This window comes from Silurus meridionalis, chromosome 1, assembly GCF_014805685.1.
Source record: "Silurus meridionalis isolate SWU-2019-XX chromosome 1, ASM1480568v1, whole genome shotgun sequence".
NCBI lineage: Eukaryota > Metazoa > Chordata > Actinopteri > Siluriformes > Siluridae > Silurus > Silurus meridionalis.
The window spans coordinates 28,171,343-28,196,406 of NC_060884.1; the positions used below are offsets into that span (position 1 = coordinate 28,171,343).

General features: G+C 37.3%; 1 protein-coding gene across 2 annotated transcripts in view; it reads right to left on the reverse strand.

Moving 5' to 3' along the window:
* Positions 1 to 25,064, reverse strand: part of nos1apa (nitric oxide synthase 1 (neuronal) adaptor protein a) — a 134,401-nt gene that overhangs the window by 17,873 nt on the left and 91,464 nt on the right. For both annotated transcript variants that reach the window (XM_046875098.1, XM_046875183.1), the window contains exons 5-7: positions 17,105 to 17,213; positions 11,255 to 11,396; positions 6,245 to 6,402 (exon numbers count right to left, since the gene is read on the reverse strand). In XM_046875098.1, coding sequence (XP_046731054.1) covers positions 6,245 to 6,402; positions 11,255 to 11,396; positions 17,105 to 17,213 — 409 coding nt within the window. The remainder of the gene's footprint in view (positions 1 to 6,244; positions 6,403 to 11,254; positions 11,397 to 17,104; positions 17,214 to 25,064) is intronic.

Here is a 25,064-nt window from a genome sequence, read left to right on the forward strand (position 1 = left end):
TGTTTAGATCTTAATGTGACCTAATACTAGCCTGTCTTTAGATGCATATTTCAAGGCTTACTATCATTTTATTCATATTTTATTGCATTAGGATCAGGACATTTTGCAACTGTTTGTACAAAATTACTATTTTTGTGCAAACTGCTGTTAAATCTGTGTGTTTACATGTACAGTATTTATTATTATTATTTATATATATATATATATATACAAAGAGGTGGTAGATCATTAGGTAAAAGATCTTGGTTAAGGCTTTGGGTTACTCATCAGAAGGTTAGGGGTGTAAATCCCAGCATCACCAGGCTGCCACTGCTGGGCTTTTGAGCAAGGCCCTTCACCCTTACCTGCTCAGTTACTGTGTAGATCGCTCTGGATAAGGGTGTCTGCCAAATGCCATGCAAGTAAACATACAAATCACATATCTTCTGTACTGGTCGGTGCTGCAGAGTCATTCTGTCTATGTCTCACTGTCATAGTGTTTTTGCGGTAAATATTGCACACCTGCATGTTGAGTAGTTTTTGTATAGTTCTGTTTTTCTAGTTTTTTCTTTATTTTGTCCTATGCAGCACCTCGGTCCTTTGGGAATGTTATTTTTTTTTCACTGTGTACTCTACTGTATATGGATGGAAAGACAATAAAAATCTACTTGACTTCACATTTTTTTAAAAACAGTGCTTCATTCGCTGTCTATGCCCCAATGTATTTGTGTTTACTGGAAAGACACAGGTCATCTGCACAACCTAAATTTAGCACCAGAAATGAACAAAAAGCATGGGCATAGTAAATATACATAGTCTGAATATATGCCATTTCATTTGTCGTAAATGCTGACAGAAATATGAAGCGCCAATCACTTTTAAACACTGTGCATTATATAATTCAGGCATTGGACCCAAAGCTCATGAATTTAAATCCAAGCACCAAGCTGCTACTCCTGGGCCCCTGAGCGAGGCCCTTAACCCCACAACTGCTGTTGTATGATTGAAATAAATGAAAGTTGCTTTGGATAACAGTGTCTGCCAAATGCCATAAACGTAATAACCTATTATGTAACTTTTTTTTAGGAAGTGAAGAATCCTCGAACTATCCAAAAAAACGGTGAAAATACATTTTTTTTATTCAGTTTTACAGAATGCTTCTTTTGCCAAGGCCCCAGATCTCTCTTGTATCATCAAATATACAGCCAGAAATGAAAAAATATCTGATAAAATATACTCTTTCTTGCTTACTTGCAGAAAAGCAGTTGACATTTCTTATTGTATCATGTGAAACTCTGTTACCTACAGCAGAGTGAAGAACTGCTCTGTCATTTATCAGCCTACTGTAATCTGTAATACGATACTGTAATAACACTATAAAACTACTGTTTGTTCTCAGGAAGAAGGGGGAAGACAAGCAGATCCCCAAATGACTGGTTTAAAACTGTTGCCTCCATATTGTATAATAATAAAAAAAAAAATTAAGGACATTGTAATAAAAGTGAATAAGATTTACCCTTTGTACAAAAACCAGAGAATCACCAGGTGTATCAGATATTACAGATGCTCTGGCTCAGAGGACAAACTACTGTCCCTTATTTCGATAACATGGTCTAGCAGCACCAAGCCAGTAAATCTTTCAATTCAAAGAACTCCAACTCCACCTCTAACAGTTCACATGTATCCAGTTTATTGATGCGGCTTTAAAGAGAACAGTATTTGGCAGCTAACTGCATGCATGCCATTTACTTAGCGCTCAGAAGTCTAAAAGGGTGAGGAAAAGTATCTTCAAAGTCCTAGCAAAGTGAAATGCCACTGTAGCTCATTAGCATGGAGGCAGCTCGATTATCGGCTTTGAATGTCAGTTCATATCTCTCCTTGCTTTAACTATTTATTGCTATAACTTTATTTCCTTACGAACACTGAGAAACAAAAGGCGAGGTATGTTCGTCAGTGTCAGTGTGTTGATATTCACCTGGCCAGGAAGGTTATAGTCGTTGTGTGGACAGAATAAGATGCAGTAGTTGTTTATGCTCTCCAGCTAAAAGCCTTAGGTCATGTTCACACAATTACGATTTGGCATGAAAGTGCATATTTTTTCACACCGAGATGTCGCTTTTAGTCAACACGTAGCTTTTTGAAAACGGATACATTTGAAAAACGAGGGTTTTCGAGAACGCATTTTTAGTCATGTGACTGTAGCTACACCTACACTTATATGGATAAATTTGCAAACGGCGGTTTCATCTAAAAGTTATACTATCATTTTTTTATTATTTTTTTTTTATCATTTCCAAAAAGTCGCTCGTCCATGCGAAAATGTTTATGTCGCTGTATTGCGCATGAGCAAAACGTACTGTAAGACGTAGGGGTCATTTCTGCCTGGCGTTTATTTACTTTCTGGCTCTTTCAAACGTACGTGCCAATGTTCAGGAAAGACACCGTCACACATATGTATGTCACAGTATACACTACAACACGAACACTTTGTTTCGAATGGTATCCACTTTGGAGAGGGTTTTCAAAAAGCAACGGTTACGTTGACTAAAAAGCTCTTTTTTCTAAAAGGCTAAAAGAGTAAATATGCATTTTTTAAAGGAAAACGTATTAGTGTGCACATGGCCTTTATCTGACATTGACTCAAAGTTTCAAAGAGTCAGAAAGTAAATAAATATCAGGCTGAAATGACTCAGATCGATATTTTTTGCTTGTGCGCGGTACGGGGATGTAAGCGTTTCCAGAACAAATCTTTTTCTTTTGAGTCATTTTATTTCATTTTGCTCCTTTGAACACCAATAAAAATAAAATGTTACATTTTCAATAAGCAGATACACCAACACATCTACATACACAAACTATAACTATAGTTCAACTAACACACCATCTTTTAGCTGCTCCCATTAGGGGTCGCTACAGTGGATCATCCGTCTCCATACCCCCCTGTTCTCTACGTCTGCCTCTTTCAACCCAACCACCTGCATGTCTTCCCTCACCACATCCATAAACCTCCTCCTTGGTCTTCCTCTTTTCCTCCTTCCTGGTGGCTCCATCCTCAGCATTCTCCTACTGATATACCCCATGTTCCCCCTCTGCACATGTCCAAACCATCACAACCTGGCCTCCCTCTTTTAAAACAATTTTTAAACTATTGAAAATGATAGCGTGGACCCGGAAAACGCCGTTTTTCAAATTGACCCGGATTAGACGCTGTCAGATAAACACATTTTACCTCCAATGCCAAACTGCTATTAATGAGTTCGGTGGATTTTAACCCTCGCTCCATTTCTAGGTAAATAGAGTGACGTAACAGCGTTTTTACTCCTTTGGTCTGTCCATATATTTTTGAGAGTGAACATTGAAACAGGAAAAAGTTTTCACCTGAAAAAAACTCTATTACACCTTCAGCAGACAACTGCCAATGTCTCACAGGAATAATGAAACTGCAGCAACATTAGCTTTTGTCCTGAGTAATTAATGGAAAGGTTTTCCAAGCCAAAGCTGCTCGTCAGTAACTGCACTACAAGGAAAAATCATCATGAAGAGCCAAGCTATTGTCTATAGGACACACACACACACACACACACACACACACACACACACACACACACACACACACACACAGAATGATTCTGAATGATTAAAGAGCATTTGTAAGACAGCAGTGGATCAGCAGATGTTTCAGGGCCATTCCCAAACAGCTGCTCCTTTACAGCCCTGATGCTGTTTGAAATGTAGGAAGTTTATGCTGCACTGCATACAAATTCATCACATGACACTGTAAGCTGTATAAATTATAAATTGCAGATTTGTACAGTGTTGTGGAAAAGTATTTTTGTTTTTGCATCTTTGTCACACTTAAATGATTCAAACAAATTTTGATAATGCACAAAGATAAACCAATTTAATAAAGAATGCATTTTACATTTCTGACATTTAGCAGACGCACTCATCCAGACTGACTGACAACTGAGCAGTTGAGGGTTAAGGGCCTTGCTAAGGGGCCCAGGAGTAACAGCATGGTGGCGCTCACCTTACCAATCCACAGCACATATTATTATTAGTCACATTCACACAAGTGGGGATTAAGGGCCTTGCTCAGGGGCCCAGGATCGACAGCGTGGTGTGTCTGGGATTTGAACTCACGTCGTTTGGATCCAAAGTCTAACGCCTTAAACACTAAGCTACCAAATGCAGTTTTGTAAATGAATTTTTCATTTATTAGTTTTAAAAAAAAACTGCCTAAACCTGTGAAAAAGTAATTGCCCCTAAACCTAAAAGCTGGTTGTGCCACTCTTAGCAGCAACAACTGCAATTCGAGAGTTTGCAATAACCGGCAATGAGTGTTTCGTATCTCTGTGGAGGAACTTTGGGCCACTTTTCTTTGCAAAATTGTTTTATTCATCCACTCTGGAGAGCATTTGAGCATGAATTATTATTTAAGCAATGAATTTTTTACATAGAGCCACGCATAGAGTTGGACAGCTATTTTCCCTTTAACAAATGAATTAATTAAAAAACTGCATTTTGTATTTATCTTTTTATTAAAATTGATGATCTGGATCATTTAAGTGTGACAAATATGAAAAAAAACAGGAAGGGGGCAAATACTTTTACAGCACTCTAAAAAACAAAAAGGATCTATATGATGGACTCACGATTGTTCAAGTCCAGCAATGGACCGCTTGAGTAGCCGGCACTTTCATTTCTACTTAAATGCTAACCTGCGTAAACGAATGCGCATTTAATGCGACTCTCTGCCTTCGAATTTTCTGAATAGCAAAATTGCATCTTATCAGCTGACAACATGATCAGAATTTCATCACCCCAGAGTACAAATCTCATCCCGGCACGAAACAAGACCCAAAAACCACAGGCAGAAATACATGTGCCTGCACATACACACACATCTAAAGGTAGCAGCTATATAGAAGGAAATGTTGCTGAGGGGAATTCAGAGCAATATCACAAAGCAAAGGTTAGGAATGCATATCTGAGAGAGACTATACCACTCACCTACAACAAGGCAAATAGCTAATATTTTTATGTAATATCTGTCTATTACAATCTATGTAATCAATTATTTAATTCCAAGCTGATTTAACAAACAAGTGAGATTTCTCAAAGTTGCAGGTTTCTCAATTGATTTTGGTTCACCATCTCAAAAGTATAAGTTTTCCTCAATATCACTTTATTACATTATTACTGTAATTTATAATAAAGTGCATATTGTAACATTTAATTTTTATTAGATTAATAAATTACATAAGGTATAGGCGGCACTCGGTAATCATGGACATGTGTAAGTAGAGGTCATCGAGGTAAGTGGTTGGATCGTACTTGCTGATTACCGATTAATCAACCGACGGTTTTTAAAATGGACACTATTTTACACTCCATGTAAAATAGTACTGAATTTTGTTACAAAAAAAAAAAAAAAAACAAGAAATAAAAATGTGCTAAACGATATAAAAATGAATATATGAATTATATTTATAAAAATAATTATATTATTAATAAATTATAAATGATAAATATAATATAGCGCTCTCCGTGCAGCACGCTGTCTCGCGTGTAAACACAAACAGCAAGTGGCGCACACTACGAAATCTTAAAAAAAAATTTCTTCAAGGTTTCTTAAAAAAAAAAACAACCTATAAACATTGTTTGATCATAAGCTGACATGCATGCAAACTAATGCAGATTTAAAAAAAAATATTTTTTACTTTTATTTAATTGTTTGTACATTTTTGCTGCACAATAACAAAAAGCACAAGAAAAATTTAAACACAAATATTAAACATTTATGTAAATTCTCACTGAGTTATTTTTTTTTTACATTATTTTGTGTGCAGGATTCAAGAAATTGTGTTAGAGAATAAAGGTGGTGTGGCGTCAGTGGCCCTGCAGTAAGTGTTTTTTTTTTTTTTGTATCAGAAACAGCAAATAAACAAGCATAAAAAAAAACCCCATTATTTAACATCTGTACAAATCTCTTATACACAGCGCACTACCATACATGCCTACACTCCTATTCTACACATCCATACTGTATTATGAGAGCTTCACTGCCTTTAATCAACCTGACACGCAGTCATGCAACAGCCTGGTGAGTTTCACTTACAGCTTTCAGAGACCTGCATGACTTACCTCGGCTATCAGAAATACTTCTTAATCTCAGAATGCATACACGCACTGATCTGGTTGTTCTAAAAAGAAAAAAAAAAAGAAAAAAGAACAAGAAATCAGGGTTGGAAAGCAGGTTCACCTTATTGTCCTTTAGTCCATCATCGTCTTCATTGGCAGCGTCCAGGTCAGTGACGCCCCGGCTGAACTCGTCCACTGTGCTGTCAGGGAGCGGCAACTCCTCTGCGTCGATGTCCGTCTCCTCAGCCAGCGTCTTCTCAGCCCCAGTCAACTCCCGATCTGCACACAATTTAGCATCAGGGTTCTTCATCCAAGGCACAATAATCACCAAAAATATCTGAGATCTTTTTTTCCCTTCTTTTCTTTCCAAACCTCTAAACTATAGAATTTGTGTAATTTATTTAAATATTTGTTTATGTAACAAGCGAGTTTCTGGATTCACTTACATTATAGCTGCTTTAATAAACGGTTTCTCGTACGATTGGCAATTTTTTCTCAACGTGATTTTAGGAAAAAAGCACAAACTAAAGACTTTCCTATGTTTTGCCTGACACTGGAGACTCCTTCCTAAAATCATAAAGCATCCTCGTAGTAAATGTAATTTTTCGGAAAAGTTTGCAGGTTTATATGTGGTTCTGTGCAGCGTTCTGCACACATGTCCCTGTGAATGAGCTGTTACTATGGAAACAATAAGAGACGCATTATTATGAAGCATTGTATCTGGGACTACTGTGAGAGCTGCTGAAACCTTCTGAGCAAACAAACGCAGGAAAGCAGCAGTGCTGTGCTATTAGAGACAAGACTTCATTTCATGTGCATAGTTCAGTTGTGAAAAATAGGGTCCATACAATGTAATTTCATCCTTTAATTTCCAGATTTTATTTAGTTTTTTTTTAAATACAGCGGGTAAAATAAATATTGAACACGTCAACATTTTTCTCAGTGAAAAAAACAAAAGCCTTTGTTGGTAATGGCAGCTTTAAAATGCCTCCTGTATGGAGAAACTAGTCGCACACATTGCTCACGTGTGATTTTGGCATTCTTCTACACAAACCCACTTCGAATCTTGGAAGGTTCTGTGGCCTCTTCTATGAACTCTGATCTTTAGTTTTTGCCATAGATTTTGAATTGGATTCAAGTTAGGTGATTGGCTGGACCATTCTAGCAGCTTTATTTTCTTTCTCTGAAACCAACTGAGAGTTTCCTTGGCTGTGTGTTTGGGATCGTTGTCTTGCTGAAATGTCCACCCTTGTTTCATCTTCATCATCATGGTAGATGGCAGCAGATTTTTCAAGAATGTCTCAGTACATTTTTCCATTCATATTCAGAAAACAGCCCCACACCATGATGTTTGTTGGTATGGTGTTGATGGGGTGATGTGCAGTGCCATTTGTCCTCCAAACACGGTGTGTATTATGGCATCCAAAGAGACCAGACTATTCTCCCAGTATTTCACAGGCTTGTCCAAGTGTTGTTTAAATGAACTTGTTTTTTCTTCAGAAACGGAGTCTTGGAGACATGGTGAGCGTGCACACAGGTCATGGCGGTTAAATTACTTTTTGTTTTCTTTGAAACAATTGCACCTGCTAATTCCAGGTCCTTCTGAAGCTATCTACAAGTGGTCCTTGGCTCTTGGGCAACTCGTCTCATATTCTTTTTTCTCCTTTGTCAGAAATCTTGCGAGGAGCACCTGCTCATGGCCAGTTTATGTTGAAATGTTCTTTCCAGATTATGGCCCCAACATTCAGAAGTTTTGAAATCCTTCTGCAACCAATTCCATCAGTATGTTTTGCTGCAATAAGGCTACAAAGTTCTTGAGAGCGATCTTTGTTTTTACCCATCATGAGATGTTTCTTGTGAGACAGCTTGGTAATGGGACATCGTTATATGGGCCATTAGTTGGGACTGAAACAGCTGATATTAATTTGCACTGACACGGGGCAGGACTGCTTTCTAATTACTGATCGATTTCAGCTGGTGTCTTGGCTTTCCATGTCTTTTTTTTACCTCCCTTCCTTCATGTGTTCAATACTTTTTCACATTATTTCACATAACTTCATTTATGGACATGTATGGTTTGATTTCTTTATATGTGTGGATTTATATGTTGGTTGTTACCAACTTCTGGTAAAGATTTCATGTCAATGGCACCTTTAGAAATATATATACTGAAAAAAATGGTGATGTGTCCAATACCTATTTTACACGCTGTATGCCATGGACAGGCAAGACATGTACAAGTGGATAATATATTATACATAAGACATTACTTGTCACATCTACTTTACAGTAGACGTCAAACAATAGTGGATTTTACAGATACCGATAGATAGTGTGGATCGTATTTGCCGATAACCAATTAATTAACCGATAGTTTTTTAAATGGATACTGGATCAAAAAACAACCAATCATAACACTCCATGTAAAATTGTACTAAACTTTATACTGAACTGAAAATGTGCTAAATGAAATAAATATGGATATATAAATGAATAAATATAATTATATAATTAATCAATTATAAATAATAAACATAATATAGCGCTGTTCGTGCAGCACGCAGTCTCACGTGCAAAAACAAACAGCAAGTGGCATCCGTGATTCGCCTCTAGAGGACACTTTTGTAATGACAGGGGACCGGTATGGATTTTTGTCGAAAGCTCAAGCAATCAACTATCAGTGCCGATTAATCGTCAAAACCGATTAACGCTTTACAGCACAGTGAAATTCTTTTCATATCGCAGTGATGTAATGAAGCTGGGGTGTGTGCCTCAGAGCACAGAGGGTTAAGGGCTTTGTTTAAATGCACCAAAAGTGGCAGCTTAGTGAGTTACCAAATCACTCCTATTTAATAATAATAAACAAAGACATATATAGAGATAAGGCAGAACTGGGGGACAAATATGCCAATAAAGTATTTTCTGACGGGCTTTTTAAAGATGTCTCTAGTGGTTTCTAAATCTTACACATTTGCACATATTCAACAGATGTTGTAATAATCTTATTTCTTTTCTCTTTAAATGGGAAAATTTTTAATTTGTGCACCAAACTGCATTGTTTCAGTAAACGAATTTACACGTGCATGACGTCTGGAAAGTCTAACGGCAGATGAACAGATATGATACAGAAAAAGACTTTTTCATGTTCACCGAAATAACTGCAGCGAGAATTAAAGCTGCATGCTCTCTCCACGTTCACTACCGGCCCACTGGAGCCTAGTGATCCTCTTAACATTGTCCCCAAAGTTGCGAGTCGAGCATTGTAGCGGAGCCGATGCTAACACGTGTACGTCACATCCCTGTGACAGTGATTGTTACACTAGCGCTGGGACCGGGGCTGGGTGACTCTTGTGTGGCTGAGTGCTGGTGCGTGGGTGATGGCGAACTCATGCATTTCAAAGGGAAGGAGGTCCTGAGGGAGTGAAGAGCACCGAGCAGGATAATATAATAAGCCTGAACTCATGACTTGAGGAGTGGAAGAAAAAGGAGCCACTGATCATCACAAGCAGTGTCTCAGTAATTCCCAGTCGTTACGTCTGACTGTGCCGAGCATAAGACTGAAAAATAGGCGTAATCTGTATGATCCCAGGGGATGAATGTGAAGGGCCTGTTTAATTATATTCACTGAAGCAATTTCACAACTTCTCATTTTGGCGTTTTTTATTTTTTTTCTCAGCTGAAAAGGACCAACTTTATATTTTTACTATGAGTAAGACAACGTATATAACAAAAAAATTAAGATGTACATTATAGATTTTTCAAACCCATCAGAATATATATATATATATATATATATATATATATATATATATATATATATATATATATATATATATATATATATTAGAGCTGTCAATCTATGAAAATATTTCATCGAGATTAATTGCGTGATAGTCATAAGGTTAATCGCAACTTATTAGCACATTTTTATCAGTTCTAAATGCACCATAAATTCACGTTTTTAATACTCTAATCAACATGTGCATGGACAAATATGGAGGATTTATGCAAATGTATGTTTATTATTAGTAAAACCAAACCCAACATAGAGCATGAAGACAAAATATACTTGTAAATTATTTAATAAAATTATAATAATGTAATTTATATAATTTATTATAATTTATAATGTATTATAATGTTTCCACACAAACGGTTTAAATTGACGGATGTGTTGCATCATGGTGGATTTTGGTGCATGATTTGAAAATTGGCAGTAAAACAATGTTTAGCAATTACAAATTATTTTTCGGTAGAGTTTTTTTATATCTGAGTAAAGAAAGGAAGTCGTGAATAAATGTGTGTTGCGTTGAAGGTTTTAATTTTGCCTCTTTCACACACACATATATATATATATATATATATATATATATATATATATATATATATATATATATATACACATTATATATATATATATATTTATATAAATGGTCAAACAGAAATAAGCGCTGCTCCCTACTCTCACCACAGACCACAATATCAAATGAGCGCTGCATTAATCGCACGTTAATAAAATTAGTTATAGACCTCTAAATAAAATTATATTGTATTGTTAAGCTTTACATAACAGATTTCCATATGAATTTCCATATATAACAATTAGCTCCTGATATTCCTACAAAAAGCAGCATGAAACACATACTTATATGCCATTTCTTTTCCAAGTTTTCACCTCAGGGACTTGTAAATCCAGTCCTACCCTTTCTCATGCTACATTATGAAGCATTGCATCCACATACCTGAGCCTACAGATGGCCATGATTGGTTTGTGCCACTGTGACTGACAGGTCAGAAAGGGCAACATCATGCTTTTCATCCAGAGAGCAGGACCAAACTCACAATTCTCAAATCTCCTGGTGGTAGCAGACGTCTTCCTTATCACTTGAGCCCTTTAACTAAAAGCCCCACATAATATTTAATCTGACAAGTGCAAAAGTCTATTCTTTAAGATTAGCATCGTCTTGTTTAACAGTAATATGCTGTGCTACTACACAGAAACCTGTTTTATCCATCTCATATTTCAACCTCCATCTGCACATGGTCAGATCTCCAGTCATGTGATCTTGATGCGTGTGTTAAACATTGAGATCGGAAAGTGAATTGCTGAGGCGCCGTGTGTATGTTTCACCTTGTAAGCCGGAGTCTGTGCAGGTCTTGGGGCTGTCAGCGTCCTCTTGGCCGTCTGCGTTTTGCTGTGTGTGCTGCAGGCTGAGTTTGTGACACACCTCGAACGCTTGACCCACTGTCCGCACGATGCGCATGGCCTGGCTCTGTGAACCGCAAAACACACCACTAACCTCAGTATTTCTTTTTAAATGTAAAACTAATGAGTCATTTATTTTTTAATGTTCTGAGGATGTGGAGAGAGTGAGCGGACAGTGCGAGTGTGTGTGTGTGTGTGTGTGTGTGTGTGTGTGTGTGTGTGTGTGTGTGTGTGTGCATGCTTGACAAATTGGCTGGCTCGCTAACAAGTGGAAAAACAGAAAAATGCTGATGCTGATGCTGTCAAAGCGACAGATTAGTTTTAGATGTAAGGTTGTGTGCAGGAACACAATTTTTGCGCCTGTCTCTTTTACCCAAAATGATGTCAAGATAAATGGACAGGTGCAGAGGTGTGTGTGTGTGTGTGTGTGTGTGTGCGTGCATTTAAAAACTTCTCTGTCAGATTTCCTCACACAAAGTTCAATTTAGTTCAACTTTAAACACTTTAAACAACATACATTGTCGCAGAGCAACTTTACAGAAAGATCAGAGGACATGGGTCAAACAAAAACTCCCCGAGACATCATGTGGTTGAGAAAAGAAAAAAAAAACATTCTATTTTGACACCATTAAAAACTAATTACAATATAGTAGAGGATCGTTAATAATACTTAATCATATATTAATTAATAATAATAATAATAATAATAATAATACGGTGTGAACAGAAGAATAAATAAGTGGGCTGAAAAAATCAGTAAACACCGTGCTTTGTCTCCTTCATCTCCGCAGAGCTCTGATAATATTCTTTACCGTTTAGCCGAGGGGGTCAGGCGTGTGAGACAGCCAGGGTCTCAGAGAACAATGGACGCCTTTGTGAACGCTGCACACTTCATCAAAAAAAAAAAAAAAGCCTAAAAGAATCGAGCGAGACACCGTGCTGAGCTTTCGGCTATGAAAATGAGCACGGTTACATAAAACATTTCAAAAGAATTTTCCAGCTTTCATTTCTTTCTTTCTTTTTACTACCTACACTCTGACCATCACATCTCTGGGTCATTAATGCAGACGAAATTTGATGGATTTTCCTTGAAAATAAAAAGGTAAAAAATATTTTTGTATACACACACATCAATTTCTCTCAATTCTGTCTATAGACAGTAAGCACCAACTTAGGGCTGCGTATCGGCAAAAATCTGGCATCATCATACGCATCAGGATACCTTAAACCTACCCATACCATGAGACCTGTGCCAGCCTTACCCGTACCACACTTTCACGGCATAAGGTTTAATGCAACACGTGAACACGATTAGTATCATTGCACCCAACATGGTCATTTAAAAAAATACAAGCTTTTTTTAAACATATGCACATAGATGTTAAAGACACATAATATTAAGTGGGATAGTGGCATTTTAACGAATTCCCAACAAACCGCACATGGCGTTTCTCTGCAGTCAACTCTGCCAGCACTTCCGGCAGAAGTTATAATACTAACCGTTTTCCCAGCAGCACCCCCAGGAAACACGTGGATATTCTAATGCTTACATTGGTGGCATGCCCTTATGCTAGTATTTCCTGTCACTGTTTAAGTTCAGAGATAAGAAGACTGCTATCTGTCTAGCGATCAGGATATAAACGTAAAACTAAAAAATTGCCATGAATCTTAAAAAAAAAGAAAAAAAGAAAAGTAAATATTGATATTGCGTTTTTGAGAATCGATACAGTATCAGCAAACTAAATATCGTGATACCCACGTGTACCGATATTTTCCGACAACCCTTTAAACAAATATATATTCAAGTCAAGTCAAGTTTATTCAGCGCTTTTCACAACAGACATTGTCTCTAAGCAGCTTTACAGAATTTAACAGTTAAGGTGAATGATGTTTTATTTATCCCTGATGTGCAGCCATGGCGACTGTGGCAAGGAAAATCTCCCTTCGATGTCCTGAGGAAGAAACCTTAAGAGGAACCAGATTTAAAAGGGGAAACCCATGCTTCATTTGGGTGACATCAAGACTGTGATTATAATTATAACTGATTATAATAGTGTGCTTCTGTGGATGTTTCACATATGCACACTTTGTCCTTGAAGAAGCAGCACAAAAACACAGTTTAACAACGCATTTACCCAAAAATATGGCTTGACTGAATGAGACCGACGGCAAAGTTGATATCACTACGGTGTGATTGCATCTCCCCTTATTGCAGGCCAGCTCCAGCTGGTGATGTGCAATGACTCACAACGCCACTGAAAATGTGCTTTACAGTGATGAGCGCTGATGCTGGGGAATGAAATGAAGCCGTAAGCCAGGAGACGCTCCAGTCTCTGATGAACAATTATGTTCCACAGATTCCTGCCTAAAACACTGGACTATTTCTGAGTCACTGAGGTCCAAAATGGCCACATTTTCACCTTACAAAAGCACAGAATCTGACCAAGAAGCATAAATGAACCTGCATGTGCCAGGATGCAGTAATTACTTCCTCTGTCTTTTTAATCCATTGCTTTGTATTTTGAAGTGAGACAATGCCAAGAGAATAAACTCTTTCTTTCTGAAAATTACCAGCTAGGAGCAAAGCCAATTTCACTGAAGCCTGAGGACTAAACTATAGTGTACAGGTGAAAGAAGTTGTGAAAGAAAATACTGAAAAGATAAGAGGCTAGCAACCACCTCCTTCTCCTTCTAATGAACTCAATACGCCCTCATTAACAGTAAATTTGCGTCAGAACTGACAAAATCAGTTTCTCTGAATAATAATAATAATAATAATAATAATAATAATAATTATTATTATTATTATTATTATGTTTTAAAAAAAAACAACTGATAGTTGGTTAATAGAACTTTCTGCAAAAAACCCTACTGATAGTTTTTCCGGGTTAGGTTATAAATTACAAAAGCAGCCTATAGAGGTGACGGCATGTGCTGTTTATTTGAAGTGATTTATTTTTATTATTATTCATTTTGTATGTAACTGTTTTTATCATTTGTTACTTTTTGTTTCGGTTTGAATGCATGGTTGTTTTTTTGCCTCAATATTTATTAATAAAATGTATACATTCATATTTATTTAATTTAGCACATTTTCCTGATTCAGTAGGGTATGTAATTTTTGGTATAAAGTTCAGTATTATTTTAAATGCATCCATTAATGCATAAATTTTAATGTATCCATTAAAAAAAAAACTCAGTTGATTAACTGGTTATTGACAAGTACGATCCAACCTAGCTATCGGTAAAATCCATTAATGTTCGACCTTAAGAACAATAAACTTTTAAGTCAATGTTATAGATTTTTAGATGTGTTACAGATTCCTACTGTTTAACGTTGATGCTGAGCAGCCAGTCGAGTGGACATTGTTGGAGTTGCAGATTTCTGTCAAATGCAGTGCAAATCGTTCACATATTTAAATATGTATATTGGCCAGATGGCACATCCTGAGCTTTCCCAGTTCAAGTCCACAAAAAATAGCCATAGTAGCCTTATACAGAATACAACAAACGGGCAGAAATGGGAATCAAATGAGCTATTTGAATATGTAAGCTGATTTTAAAAAAAGGAACAGGACAATTTAGGTCTAAGCTGACAGCATATATGTCCTGTAACAGTTTGCAAAGCTCTACATGACCATCATATCCCAATCATCAAAACATGTCAGTTTCCAGAATGAAGAGAAAAGCTTTTTCAGTGTTGGCATTTACGCAGCCGGTTAGTGCCAAACTAATAACTTGCGTCAGAGGTGTATTTATAGCTGTCAATTTGTGGCCTTACTCAGTTGGAAAGAGCCCTGGATCATGTTGTTTGCTGATGGTGCCTAAGCCAATTGTGAGAAAATCCTCCGTTCATCGCTCTCTCTGGGCAGAGCCTAATCTCTATTTTTTTAAACAGAAAATCTTAATCTGATATATCTGAAATATCAGATATATTTCCCCATCATTTGGATTTTGCAATAATGAACTGTTTATCAGGCAAAGGTTCATGGTTTAGTTATTTGGATAAAATGAAAGCAAAATCAATGCAAGCAATTCATTATTTTTTTTCCTTCCATCTATCCATCCATACCTCCATCCTTCCATCTTTACTCTTCAGAACTAGAAGTGAGGTGGGAATCCATGGTATATGAGACACCATTTAATGGTAAAGCATCACAACTAGGGGGCATTTTCAAACACCTAGTAGTTTTTAAAAGGTGGGATGAAACCAAGAACCAGGAGGAAACCCCTGTTAATGCAAAGTGAACATTAGAAAAGTATTGCTGAGTGCCCACTTTAATAGTCCTTTGTGCTTGTTGCTTGTCAGGCTGTACAATCTATTGTAACACTGTAGGATCTCATTTGTCATAACGTCAGACTGTACGATGGTCAAAAACAAGAAAAATACTTCTCTAAAGTTTTACGTCATCGATCTGTGACTCGTTCAGACCCTTGTTTTCTTTCGCCAATGGTAGCGAGCAGCAAACAAAAAAACGATCTGTAGCATTCATTTGGTTCATGACATGCCTTAATAATATAACACTCCTTTTTGCTTCACAACTCAATACGTTTCTCTTTTTGCTGTACTGTCGACATTTTCCCTGAGGTGACTCAAAGTTGTGGCGCTAATTGCATCATCGGGTTCGCCGCTTCTTGCTTTGATGCTTTTTGTAGGAGAAGTCACACGGCAGGAAAGAGCCTTCTGACGCTCGGAGGAAAAAAATTGCTATAAATCGGCTGTCAGTAAACATGTCGAACAATTACTCCAGATTTTAGTCTTGGATTATAGGAATTTTAAGGATTATTAAAGATACCTCAGATGACCACATCGTGGCCAAATTCGCACACTGTGCACCTGGCCTAACCCGAGTGTCGCATCATACGGTGGACTCTGGAGCTGTGCTACCTGCTGCGCCATCTTCCCACACCAGTCCACACCACACCGGAGAGATTAATTACCAACAAGTAAACCAGCAAAGTACAGAAGTGTTGCTGAGGAAGAAAGTAATGAACAGTTTTCTGCACCCGGCCAAAATGGTTTCTCAACAACAGAATTCTGAACTGCCTGGGCTCTTAATCTACATCTAATTAACTCAAGGGTAACTCATTTTCAGACTGGAGAATGCCTGAAGCGCACAGCGGCTGTTCATGCGAATAATCGGTGAAACCACAAGGTTCATTGAATAACAGTGCTGCTCATCTGAACTCATCTCAGCTCAGCAGAAACGATCATACCCGATGACAGATCAGCGGAAAGATCTCTTGCCGCTCGCAGTCTATTAAAACGCAGAAGGTCTGCTCGGTGGCTTCTTGCTCTTTAATTGATCCCCTAGGGTGTCACCCTCTTTAACTGCTCCCCATAACCACACACCAATTAATAATAGTGGACCATAAAACAGTGTGTTCCTGGAGCTCAGTTCTCTGCGGAGAATCGGTGGAAAAGGCCAGACGTGTCTCCTGAGCTACACAAGTCAGCCTATACATACTGTAATTCAGAACTGTTAAAGGAAGTGAGTCCATCCTGTTCAGTGCAGCCTCTCTCATTTCTAGAAGAACATGAGTGTTTTCAGCATGTTGAACTAGGGGGGGTATTTTCATGGTACAAAGAGAGCTGATTTGCTGAAACAAGCCAGAGATCAGCACATAGATGGCTTGAAAACACTGGATTTCTCTCTTTCTGGTTTTCCTGCACTGCCTTTTACCGGCTCAACAATTCCCTTAGGTAATAATTAGTTTTTCTTTAAACCTTTGGAAAATAAACCAATTATGCAGCCGCCCCGAAAAGCGACGTACCTTCTTTTTGGATTTGAAGACGTTGCATCTGAACACGTTGCTCTGCCCGTCTCTGGCTATATAACTGAAGATTTTAAGATCCTGTGAATCGTGTGACACGTAGAAGATCCTGTGAAAACAAAAAATGGATTCAGAATGGCATCGGTGCTCGTGGGAATTTGTGTTGATAACAAAATCACACATCATTTTATACATTAATTACTTCTCAAAAGTGAAAATGCTTCGAGACCAACACTCATCCCAACATCAATAGGACAGTGGTCTGGACTTAAGGTCGACCGATTGATTAGCTTTGCCAATTAATTGTCACCGATAGTTTATTGCTGGAACTATTGGCAAAAACCCATACAGATAGTTTTTCCGGGTTGCGTCCGTTAGTGAAGTGGCCTCTAGAGACGAATCGCTGACTAGAAGTGCTGTTTGTTTTTACACGTTTATGCACAGGGACCGCTATATTATATTTATTTTTTATAATTTAAATAATTATATTTATTAATTAACATTCATATTTATTTCATTTAGCACATTTTCATAATTCAGTACTGTATTTTTTTGTGTGTGTAATAAAGTTTAGCATTATTTTACACAAAGTGTTATGTTTGTTTTTTTATCCAGTATCCATTTTAAAAACTAGCGGTTGATAAATCGGTTATTGGTAAGTACGATCGAACCGAGCTATTGGTATCAAATAAAATCCACTATTGGTCGACCTTTAGTCTGGACATATTCAAATCTAAGCAAATTCCTGTGAAAATATCATACACCATTACCAATACAAGTTGGCTGAAAAACCATTGTGACCACAAGTCAGTATGAAGAGTAGATTGCAAGCAAAATATGGCATCGGCAAAAGCTGCCTCAGATGCCTCAGAGTGAGTGAAATAAAATGTCTACAAGAGAAAATAACTGCTATCAGTCACTTCTTCTCGAGCTGTTGCTCATCAAGTGACTTCGGGTGCCTTTCTTTAAAAATAAATAAATAGAAGAGCGGAGATGTTTGCTGTGATTTTAGTGTTTGTTATTCTGCCTGGTGGTTGCAGTGCGTTATTAAAAAAGGCACACAACGTGTGTGTGTGTGTGTGTGTGTGTGTGTGTGTGTGTGTGTGTGTGTGTGTGTGTGTGTGCGCGCACGCAATAATACCAGTGTCAATCTTCTGTGCATCAGTAAACCTGCTTTATTTATCACAATCACCCTGATGGCCATCAATCACCTGGTTTATAATGCAACTTCTAAGCATTGTATGAGAGTGAGCTGTTTTCCCTTCATATATCATTGGAATAATCAGTAAAACTGTACTAAAATATATATATTGAACCATGCTCTACATGTACATGCCAGTACAGTGTACTAACAGTAGACCGCAGAACTGTTACATATCCGCAGCAATTACAGTTTACAGATACTGAGATGAAGATTATGTCCTTCAGTGAAGAATTTTTAACAAATAATCTAAATATACAAGTAGTAATATTTCTTTGTTGCTATAATCAGTGGAGGACAAGAGCAAATTAAATGTAATTCGTTACTGTACTTAAGTAAGTTTTTCACGTATCTGTACATTTCTGAAGTATTTCCATTTGGGGAGACTTTAATATATTTCATATCTTCCTTTTTACTCAAATACAGTAAAATTTGTTTTTTTTGTAAGTAGTTAAGTCAAAGTATTTCATTTGAATAGAAATCAATTAGTGTTTGACTCATTAGTATCATTCTATTCATAGATTTGTGCGCTAAGAGTAACTTTGGAGTCTTTTTACATAAACTAAGTTGATTAAGTAAAGAGTCTGGTGACCAAAATAATAATAGGAACGTAACAGCCATAATAAATGATAGCACTTTGGATACTTACGCACATTTGAAGGTAAACACTTTTGTACTCAAGTGAAAGTGTAAAGGACGCACTTTTACTTTTACTGGAGTCATATTTTGCCTACTTTACATGGTTTGTGTACTTCATCCACCACTTTCTAGAACTATTTTATTTTCACCAAAAACTATTAGGATCCATTAGAATATATTTATAGACATTAAGTGGGTAATGCAGTGCCTCCATCTGTACATTAACTGCTCTGAATATCTACATCTCAATTTGACTTCAAACCAGAAGTGGAGGAAACTGTAAGGTTATTGCAGGTCAGCTTCAGCTACATGACTCCAGCTCATATTTGTTGTGAGAGAGGTGCTTTTCACTTGAACCCACTTCCATGGGTCGTGCAGTATCTCTACTTCTCTTAGCTTAAAATGTGTTCTAATTAATAGATTTGGTTCTATTTAAAAACCTAGAACTCTAATTTAAAGCACCACGATGCAGACAAGAGTGTTACTAAAGTACTAAAAGTTTACTGACATGATATCGGTTTGTCGCAGCAACTCACATGGTTTATTCATTTATAATTTTTTTTTTTTTGCATTATACTGAATTCCATTCATGATGGACAATTCTAGTCTTAACCAGATGCCCTGTTAAGTTTATTTTTAAGCATACGTTGAGAGAAAGAAAAAACACTGTTACAAAATGAGAAAATTAGGGATCCTCTGTTTATACTTCACAACTCTTGGGTGCGTTTAGGCTTTACACACACAACCCTGGATATATAATAATAAAAAAAAAAATGAGCAGCATTATTTTTCTATTTATATATATATATATATATATATATATATATATATATATATATATATATATATATATATATATACACACACACACACACACACACACACACAGTAAAACCCCGCTGTACGAGCAACCTATAGTACGAGCAAAAGGAGATATGAGCGGCCTTGCTCGCAAAATTTTGCCCTGTTTCACGGGCAAATTACAAAGGCACGAGCAAACCCACGCTGCTGGTTCCCCGTTTTCGGCGGAGGGTCGCATCAGTCGCTTAAGTTGATGACGTATCACTCGGTTGCTCTTGTTGTTCAGTGCAGCACATATTATATATATATATATATATATATATATATATATATATATATATATATATATATATATATATATATATCATAATGCTGCTACCACGATGTGGTCATCTGAGAAATCTTTGAAAACCCGAAAGATTCCTATAATCCGAGACTAAAATCTGGAGTATTTCTTTGCCGGTTGGACATGTTCACTAACAGCCGATTAATAGCCATTGCGACATTTTTTTTCCTCCGAGCGTCAGAAGGCTCTTTCCTGCCGTGTGACTTCTCCTACAACCACCATCAAAAGCAAGAAGATGCGAACCCGATGACGCAATTAGCGCCACAACTTCGAGCCACCTCAGGGAAAATGTCGAAGCAGAGTCAGGTGTATATGCTTCACACATCAGAAGCACTCAGTTACTAAGAGGGCAATCTAACATGAAAAAATGAATAACGTAGTAAATGTGATGGTGGAAAATGTGGCGAGTGTACTGAGGAGGTTAAAAAGCTGGACAGCTGGAAAGTGCTTGACGGTGTGCAGGTTTGTGTTTCAGTGAAGCCTGGAGGAACAGTTTACCGTCATTGTGTCAGAGGATGAAAAATGAAGGAAGTGCGGAGGAGGAAAAGGAGACTTGTATAAGGCCCAGCTTTACGCAGCCTCCATTTCCAAGACGTTTACATTCCTGAAAGGATTCGCCATTCTTAATCGTCGCTTTTTAACACATCGTCACTGGCATCTGCTTTTTAAAGAATGAAGCTCAATACAGTGGGCTGATAATCAATGACGGGGGTGCTGTAAAGTGGCCTGACACCATGAAGAATTACTGTTACAACCCTCAAGCTGATCAGAGCCCATTTTAAAGTACAACACCAAAAGTTGTGTTTACTTATTAATGGACGTCATTAATGGACACTATTAATGGACTTTTTTTTTTACCCATTAACACTTAGTTGTTCCACATCATTGAATCTATGAAACACTTGCCATCACTTAAATATGCAAATCAATGGCAATTGTTATGTTCATTAGATGCTGCATGCGAGTAAAACTCAACACCTTCTGCCCCATCAGTATTACTAATTCAACAGCGCAGAGGTATAACTGTCGATATAAAGCCGCGGATCAAAGTAACTTTATTAAATTGCCGCTCTGCTGAGTCACGGCTCATTATTTCAGGCAGGATACTGAGATTCATGGCATCACTGCAGACCCATCTGACCTTTCCGGTCAGGAGATTTATTTTATTTTTTCCTTGGGGTTCACATTTTCTTTCCTGCATAAGCAGATTAATCTCTGACCCACTTCCTTAGTAATTTACTCAGAAATTGAGATTGAATTATTTTTGCATTGTGCTCGAAACCCTCTGAATAGACCTGCATTTAAAATGAGTGAGCAGGAGAAGTGTGTGTTCAGCATCACTGGGGTGATGTGGTGCATCAGTAATCAAACTACCAGCTGTAGAGCCACAATTTCCTCCTCTATCTATTTTTTTAATCATGACTTAGTGTGACGCAGCAGGCTGAATTTGAGCTGAGCACAGTGGCATTTTAGCAACCGTTCTGAATGAAAGAAAACGATATTTACCAGTTAGAGAAACTACAGTATACTCATTATTATCTTTAAAGCATATAACCTATGCACAAAATTCACAGTTTAATACTTAACTTGGTTTTTAAGTCTTTGTACAGTTAAAGGAAAAGAAATGCAAAATAAAATAAAATAAAATAAATAAATCCGCTGTTTTTTATTAACATCATTTATTATTATTAACACGTGTGAGCATCGAGATTTTTTTTTTTTTTTTACTATTTTAATTAAATTGCTTGCTTGGCTTAAAAAAAATATATATATAAAATGTAATTGCATAATCAATTAAATAGGCACAAATTTCTTTGATGAAATCAAATTAAATAAATAGAATATTTTTATTAAATAGTTTATATTTGTTAGACCCCATTTTAAAAAATACAAAAGTGTGTATATGTGTGTTTGTTGGTTGTTGTTCCTTTACATTTAATATGTGATTCCAAACAAACATCTACACATTATAAGCGATTTTTCGATCTGTTTACGTGGCACTTGTCTGCAACTTATGGTGCAATAATACATAATAAAAATGATCATGTATTAGAGCGAGTACAGCAGGACTGTGGTATAAATAATTACACTGCAAGTTCTCTGTTTATATACAAAACTTAACTGTACTAATCAACAACCAAAATGTTTATATTTTATTTGTTTTAAGGCAAAAAGAACAACAGAAAACTGACATTGCTGCTGAAATCCTGTGTAATACCGCATAACGTTTCTTTTAGATGTGGAAATTTCTTTGTCTCTGTGACTCATTTTGTCTGGTGTCTGCATTACAATCAATCAATCAATCAATCAATCAATCAATTGTATTTATAAATTTTTTCTTTATATCCAGCCATTTGACGGTTTAATTTTCACGTCTCTTATTGAAGTTTATATTTTGTCAGTGGTTGAATCTTAAATGTTTTTTGATCGAGGTTTAAGAATGTTAACTGTGGAATATCCTGTGTAGTATATAGTAAACATTATAAAAGAATCAGCTGGGATTTAAGTTGGTTTGCATTGGAGAGTGGAAAAAAATAAATATTTATTTTGTTTTACATTTTTTTTTATCACTACTATTCATTCTATCTTTATGATATAAATCTATAACCTCTAACCTATTATTTGTATGCAAATTTATATCGTTTTCTTAGGCAATAATTTATATGCAATTTATTTAAAATAAATAAGCATTAATATAAAAGAAAAGAAAAGAAAGAAGAAAAAAAACAGGTGCTTTTCGCATGTACTTTTACAGCACAGATTCTTCATATTAATAGGCTGGGGTGGGAATGTAGGGTCAGCCAGGAAACAGCACCCCTGGAGCACAGAGGCTCAAGGGCCATGCTCAAGGGCCCAAAAGTGGCAGCTTGGCAATACCAGAGATTAAATCCCCAACCTTCTGATCAGTCAACCACAGAGTTGCCCCAAATTTTTTTTACAAGAAATATTTTGACGAAGCAACTCAGGATTACTGTATTATGATACAGCAACTTTTATAAAGAGAATAAATAATTATTATAAAAATAAATATAAGAAGAATATCCGAAGCAGTCATTTTTCCAAATGTTTTTGCGCCCCCTTTACCAGCAACCCACAGCAATATTTTATAAACTAATAATAAAAAACCCCGCACATGCTCCGTTTTCTTCCCTACAGCAGTGTATTTGTAGCTGTGATCAGATCTGTGTATCTCCTGTACGAGATCTGACATGCAATAATCCTCCTTCAGTCCTAAAGCAGTACAACACAGAGGACCTCATGAATCTTTCACAGAACTGGTGTAACCAGCGGAAAAGGGCTTGGGATCACAAAAGCAGACATGCAATGTGAATCATAAGAAAATGAAGAGTCTGATTTCTAATGTTTGGCTTTACTTCTGCTTGTCAAACGCAACCCTGATGCTGGTGCTTAGTTTCGGTTGACTGGCAAAGGGAAAGAAATGTCATCATGGCTCTTTTGGGAATGGCATGCTCACACGGTGAAGGATCTGAGACAGAAAGAGGCTTTTTAAATGCCATCATACCCTCCTCGTTCGGCTCTGCCGCCTCGGCCCCTCCCCTTTGCTTCATTTTACACGCTCACTTACGTTACCGACGTTAACATTCCTCACGCTGATCGCACATTATCTACTGCAATAAGAAGTCAAATCAAAGTTAAATGTAAATGACTGGGAATACCAGAATGGATCAGTGAAGATTTGCTTAGGGATAATACTTCATCTGAATGGATTCAATTTGCAGCACACTGGATTGTAAAATGACCGTGACGTGTGTGTGCGTGTGTTTTACGACCAGGAACAGCTTAATAAATAGCAAATAAAACGCAGCCCTGTGTTGGAGCCCATGACCCTATTCTGTAATTCATGATTTACCGATAACGCACACACTTTATTCACTTAATATTGTGTAATGGCAGTAAAACAAGTGACTTCCTGGTATCTCAATTATAATATTATTAATGATAAATTATAATATTAATTATAATAGCATATAACATACTGTTCCTGTGCTTGAACAGAATGCTTTGCTACACTACGCATTTAGGACACCGGTCCTGGCTCACTGGTGCTTTAATGTTTCTACTGGCAGCAATCATAATGATTTTTGGCATGTTTTAATCAATCGGCATCGGCCGATCGTGCTGCAAATTTGGGCAATTATCAGGCAGGCGCGTCTGACACTGTGTGTGTACGTTCTGTGCTGGCATTAAAAGAGACATAGCTTTCCCATTCCAGCAGGTGGCAGTAGTCTGTATTGCGCATCCAAACAGGGAAACCGGAAGAGCTCGAACTGTGAATATATAAACCAAGCAGCTTTAATACCTGCCGCGATCATTACGAACAGATTCTGAAGCTTTTTGCAATCGTGTTCGTAAGTTGCAAAGGCTTTTTCTTTCTCGTTTGCTCATTCGCTAAGCTGAATAGCTAATCGAAGTTCTCTTTCTCGCCAATGAGCTCCGCTGTCCGACCAGAGCCAACGGTGCGGTAATAAACTAAAGCCGACAAACGCTCAAAAAACCCTAAAATAAGTTTAAGCACCACTGTTATGTAGCACTGCCTTAATCCTCTTTGTAATGGAATTCACCAGAGCTGCACAGGTTGTTACTGGGATCCTCTTTCACTCCTCTATAATGCCATGTGTGAAAGACACATGGCGCTTCTCCACCTTCCTCCTCAGGAAGCCCCACAGGTGCTCAATAAGTCTTGAGACATACTTCTCCACTCCATCACCTTCACCTTCCTCAGCAAGGCTTTTGTCATCTTGCTGGTGTGTTTGGGGCCGTTATGTTAACAAACCAGTTTCTGAAGGAAATCATGTTCTGCTTCAGTACATGTTGGAATCCATGTTTCCCTCAATGAACCGTAGCTCCCCAGTACCAGCAGCACTCATGCAGCCCCAGACCATGATGCTACCACCACCATGCAGGCAAGACACAATTTTCTTGGTAACAAGTTTATCTTAGTCTCATCAAAC